The 5,845-nt window shown below is 39.5% G+C and overlaps 1 protein-coding gene across 1 annotated transcript; it reads left to right on the forward strand.

Moving 5' to 3' along the window:
• Window positions 1–2,256: 2,256 nt before the first annotated feature.
• On the forward strand, window positions 2,257–4,394 carry LOC143887195 (uncharacterized). Its single transcript, XM_077391299.1, has 3 exons — window positions 2,257–2,621; window positions 2,723–3,027; window positions 3,915–4,394. The coding sequence occupies exons 1-3, from the start codon at window positions 2,354–2,356 to the stop codon at window positions 3,975–3,977; spliced, it is 636 nt and encodes a 211-aa protein (XP_077247414.1). The 5' UTR covers window positions 2,257–2,353; the 3' UTR covers window positions 3,978–4,394.
• The last annotated feature ends 1,451 nt before the right edge of the window (window positions 4,395–5,845 follow it).

The following is a 5,845-nucleotide window of genomic DNA, read 5'->3' on the forward strand; positions in this document are numbered from 1 at the left end:
GTCAATAGGGGCGCGAATGCGTATTGCAGGGGGAGTGAAAATATTATCGCCCTATTTTTAATATAATACATGTAATATTGTCTATATACATAATTATGTCACATATAAGTAGGGTGATAAATCAGTTTATGACACTAGAACACCACCTAGCCGATAAATTACCAATTAATTTTTTTTGTGGGGGTAGCCAATTTGTTGTGGGTAAGCCCCTCAATCTATGTAAAAAATTGATTAATTAATTTAGCGGATTAATAATAGCATCACCAAACAAAATGTTTCTTGTTAGCTCTAATTGGCAGCAATGGGTCCCACCGTACTAATCCCCGTCATACCTCTTTTCTTTCCTGCCTCCCATCCGTCTGTCTTCATCCAGCTGCATCAGACTACACAGCCTGAAGCTCATTTCTTCAGAATCTGCTAGCTGCATTTTGGCCCCGGCCAGAAAGGCTCTGATGACTCAAGGTTCATATTAGGGAAAGGAGAGCGAGGGGAAGAGGGGGCAGCCCTCGGCCCGATCATCCAATTCGCTCCAACAGACAGGCATGGTTCAGTAGTCAAAGCAACTTCGTCACTTTCGTGTACCCATCGGACGGCAGCCCTACCAATTAGGACATTGCTTTTCATTATCATTACCATAACACGCATATCACTAGTATAATTCTTAATTCATTCATTCTCATCCTTCTTAAGAGAAAAAGGAGAAAAAAAGAAAGAAAGAAAGAAAGAAAGCCAACCTCAAACAAATAGATAAAAAAGAGACGTTTCTCACACTCTTTATATGGTCTCTGGGTACATGTAAGTACAACAAAAACAATTGCGGTGGAGCCCATATTATTGTATGATCCAAATCGTTCATTTATCGGATCAACTTAAATAGACCGTATACGATGAATCGTGACTCTCCAATCTGGAGATAGGTAGAGATTTAAGATGATTGGCATAGTATTAGAAACATGTACAGATCAGAAGGTTTAGATCATCCTAAGTAGATGATTTTCATGGCAGGGCCTATTTAATTGGGGGGATCAGCCAATGAACGATTTGGATCATCCAATAATGTGGGCCCATTGTATTTTTTTGTTGCACTTATTACACCATATGAACACTCGTTTCTCACGCGCAAACGGGATCCTTCCAATTAAAATTCAGCCATTTGTCGTGATCCCTTTACCAGAAACCTAACCATTTTGTTAAAAAAATTGGTAGCTTCTTTAAACAGAGGAAAAAACACGATTCTCGTGAAATTTCTTCTAGACGTGTGAACTTACCAAACCTTTACTTTACTTCAATGATAGATGAAGCTTCCAAAACTATACACATGGCATGCGCATATAAGATCCATGTGGTTCATCTGTTGACCCCACATGGATGAGCTGCCTGCCACGTGTTAGAGATCTATCACTGTGATTTTAATCCAATTTGCACAAGCATATATACATTTCACAATTAGGGTTAGATTTTTTTGAAATGATATATTTGCCCCCGTTTCTTCCCCGGGCAGCCCCTTCTAGTGTAAAAAGTAAGGGTTGTACTCGGGTCGGGTCGATGCCAACCCGACCTGATCCGACCCGATGAACCCTTTTTTTCCAACACGAACCTGACCCAACCACATTTCCAACCTGACAAGCTTCAACCCGACCTAACCCGAGGAACCCCTTTTTCCAACCCAGACCTGACCTGACCCGAGTTCAACCCAACCCAACCCGAGTTTTTAAGCTTACAAAAAAAACGAAAAAAAAAAAAAAATCATAAAAAATGTCGGGTTTCACTCTGGTTGGATTGCCCAAACCCTCAGCCCGATCCCAACTTGAACTCAACCTAGGTTGGAAAAACTCAACCCGAACTCAATCCGACCCGACCCGACTTGACTTTTTTCAGGGTTGAACCCGACCCGAGTTGCACCCTACTAAAAAGAACAGTCATAATTCATAAATACTCTAGAGTGGGCTGTCCCAGGGAAGAAAAGCGGGGGAATTTTTTTCTTATTGCCGTGAGCCCACTCTTACGAGCTTATCATAGTCGGCTACGCGTTTCATTAATGTTTACGTCAGCGCGTCTGTCCATAGCATTTAAGATTAGTTAGCATAAAAGTAAATGGGCGATTTACTCCAAAAATGTCGTGTATAGACAAGGTTTTGCCGTTAATTCGTAAAGATAGAAGCCTCTATTTGACCGGAAGCTTCCGTGTATGCGAAGAAAAGTCAAGTGACTTTACTAGTCAAACCTAGAGGCCTGCAATTTCCATGCGCATCCTCTTTCTATCTCTCCACCCCTTTTAAACGTTTCTCCCATTTCTCTTCCCACAAAATCTGATTTCTCTCTTTGTCTGTGTAAAATTAAGTGGAAAGGAAAAATGGGTTCTGGTAAGGAAAAGCCAAGAAGAGTTGTGAGAGGTGTAAAGACTCTATTTTTCCTCCTTAGTATGTTTATTTCATTTCTTCTTTTTTCTGCTCCTGTTCTCCTCGTTATATCTGATGCGATTATACCTTCTGCTCTTTTCTCTGCTTTTCTATCCCCTCTTTCATTCCAAACTCTCCAAACCCATCTCAGAAACTACGATTTCAGGGCTTCTATCATCGACATACCTCTAATTTCTATCATCAGATCGATTCTCATCATATGTAAGAACCCAATTCTCAAATTATTTGATTAAAAAAAAGAAGATGATTTTTCTTTCATTTAATGATCATTTGATTGAACCTTTTTTTCTTTCAATTTGTAGGTGTTTATTGCCTTTGTGATGGGCCTGGGCTATCTCGTGGGCCTTATTTGGGAGTTACTACCCTGTGCTCTATGGCGTCTTTGGCTTTTGTTACTTTCAAGGCATGTGTTTTTCAGGCGAAGATCAACGGTGTAGATGGGATGATGAAGATAAAGGAAAGTTATCTTTTTGTTCGGGAATCTCCGGCTATGGAAGCCATGTTCTTTTGTTCACTTGTTTTGGCAGTGGGGCATGTGGTAGTTGCGTATAGGACCAGCTGTAGGGAAAGACGAAAGCTCCTGGTTTACAGAATCGATCTAGAAGCTGTAAGTTTCTCCATCTTGGAATTTCGAATTTTACACTGTAAAACTAGTTGTAATTGTAAGTTGTAACTAGTGAAAAATACTTTCATGCACATTCAACGATAACCTTGTAGTTTCAAACTCATCAACTACATCCTGACTTCTCAATTTCAATGTGTATAACGTAGATCTCCTCTTTTGAAAGAAACACTATCAATGCTAATTAAGATCTTCTCTCCGGTTCTCAATTTCAATGTGTATAACGTAGATCTCCTCTTTTGAAACACTATCGATGCTAATTAAGATCTTCTCTCCGGTCGGTCGAACAGAGAACCCTCTTTAGTCTGCAAACCTAAAACACAGGGAGCCCACATTGTTTGGATGATCTAAAGCATTCTTATATACGGTGTGCCCAAAAAATCAGCTTCATAGGATCATCTTAACCCTTCGATTTGTGAACGGATCGTCAACTGAGGGGTCTACCTTATACACATTGAAGAGTTGGGTGAGTTTGAAACTAGAGGGTTATCAATTAATGCGTCAGAAAGTTGAGGGGGGGTTGTAACTGTATTTTTTCCTTGTAACTATATTTGATTTACATCTCATTTTAGCGCGTGCAATCGATCAAAGGAAAAAAGAAAACTTTTGGATGAAAAACTTTACCATGTAAATGTTTTACTCAAAAAATTGATTTTTAAGACACTGTTACTGCAATTGGAAAGGAGCCTTTATTGTTTTCTCTCATTGACCTTCCCTTTGTTTGCGAACCACGATATATGCCGCGTCTTCTTTTTATATTGGCACTCCTATTCTTTATTTCAAGAGTTTTCTTCATGAAAAAGAAAAGACCCATTTGAATGTGAAGATTCTATGTTTGGTGCAGCTTGCTGATATTTTTCTTTGTGGCTCAGGTTTCTGCTTGCAAGAACGGCTTTCCAACCTACCATAAGGTTCTACAAGTGAGAGCAAAGTGACAGATGGGATATTTGACAGTGGGACCTGCCATGCAGCCCAATCATAGTGCGTTATTTTTTTACTATCATTGTTTTCGGTGAGAGGGAGTCTCACCGAAACATTCCTCAGACCTGGAAGAACTGGATTCAAGAAATCCAAAACTTCAAAGTGTCTGTTAGCCATCCACACCCAGCTATTACTGTACTGTATCATCATAGAGCCTATGACCAAGCAAAAGTATTGGTTGTGAGAGATCTTTCATTCTTTCGTTATGTAAAACATGTACAGTTTTATATTGGGAACATGCACAAGGTGCACCACCAAAACATATTTCTTCTGTTTGGACAATACATTGAGAGAGAGAGAGAGTGTATATGTAAGGAGAAATTCGTGTAAATTTACGGAGATAGTGAAGTTCCATTTGTTTGTTGAGACCATGTATCTTGTTAGTGCTTTTGTGAATTGAGATTGTTGCTGAGAAGGAATGCTTCTCTTTCAACGGTTCAGGGGAAAATTTTATACATGAATTTTTTTTGGGTCAGACTTGGTAGACAAGCCTAAATAAAGGTCAAATTTTGGGTTGCACTTTTCGGTAGAAAACCATGAGGTTGGAGATAGAAAACTAGTCAAACACTCCCTTAGTCTTGAGAAACTGCGCTATTGGAATTTTTTCTTGGTTTTGCGATGGCTGTGGGTTTCTATTTTGATTGATGTTTTATGCAATTTTGGCCAATAATTCATAACATCAAACTTCTCTTACGCGATAACTCTACCCATATTTTCTGTTGCAGTTTCTCCAACAACTAGATACAAAATCTCTTGTGATTAGAGCTCTAAACTAGGGTTGAGTTTATTTCTTCTTGTGCTACTTGTTGAAATGCCATATCCACTTAATTCACCTGAACTACTTAATTCACCTGATTGGAACAAAGCTCTAATACGACTATAATATCTAAAATCTGAAAGTATCCTATTTCAGCAAGAAAAAGGTTGACTGATTCACACATTTATTCCAGGCCAAAATATATAGAAAAAATAAATCTGTAAATGGGGCATAAAAGGGCTCAATTTATTTTAATGGGACTATAAATGAGTCAGAGACGCAGGTTAAAAATGCTTGGGGTTACAGCCCTCCAAAAACAACTCAAAATAACAATATGTGATACACTTTGTAACGGTTTTTAAAATGGAAGAAATGGTGTGAATCCACTCTCATGCTCATTAGAGATGACTCTACGTCGAACTAGTGTGTTAGGAAATCTCTTCCCACGAATTGATATTCTGTGAACTGATATAAAATCAATCCCCTTCTCATGAACTGCTAGCAACGGTGAAGCTTCTTAAACGAAGAGAACCCTCACACGATGTGAGCACCAAGGGTTTATTTGGTTGCACAATCTATGGGCTTTACGAGGTGTTTATGTTGGTTTTGGGGTGCCACGTCATCCACTAGTAGTGTTTAGTTGCATATTTTGATTCAAATTACTAGAAGACTTTCCCTTTTCTCTCCCTTGTCTTCTCATGTGGCATGACTTGTCTTCCACCAAACTAGTTAAACAAGGCTTTTTTTGCTAATAAAGTCTTGGGATTTATGTTGGGCTTATAAGGACTTGGATGGGCTTATAAGGACTTGGGCACCCTCCCCTTAACAACTAGTTTTTAAGTGTGAGTTCTACCATAATTGGTATCAAAGCCGGGGCGTTATAACTCTTGTGGTGCCCTCGAGGATGGAAAAAATTCCTCGGGGAAGATCTCGGTAACCCAGTGTAGCCTCGAGCAAAGTCCTTCAGAGAAGATCTCGTAGTTTCCACGTTACTCCCAAGTGAAGGACAGAGATTGTCCATGTTGCTTCCGCGTGGAGGGGTAGATTGTTTGGGGTTCCACGCGA

This window comes from Tasmannia lanceolata, unplaced genomic scaffold (genome assembly GCF_043159265.1).
Source record: "Tasmannia lanceolata isolate RefF3 unplaced genomic scaffold, GAP_Taslan_0.1 ptg000012l, whole genome shotgun sequence".
NCBI classification, from domain to species: Eukaryota; Viridiplantae; Streptophyta; class Magnoliopsida; order Canellales; family Winteraceae; genus Tasmannia; species Tasmannia lanceolata.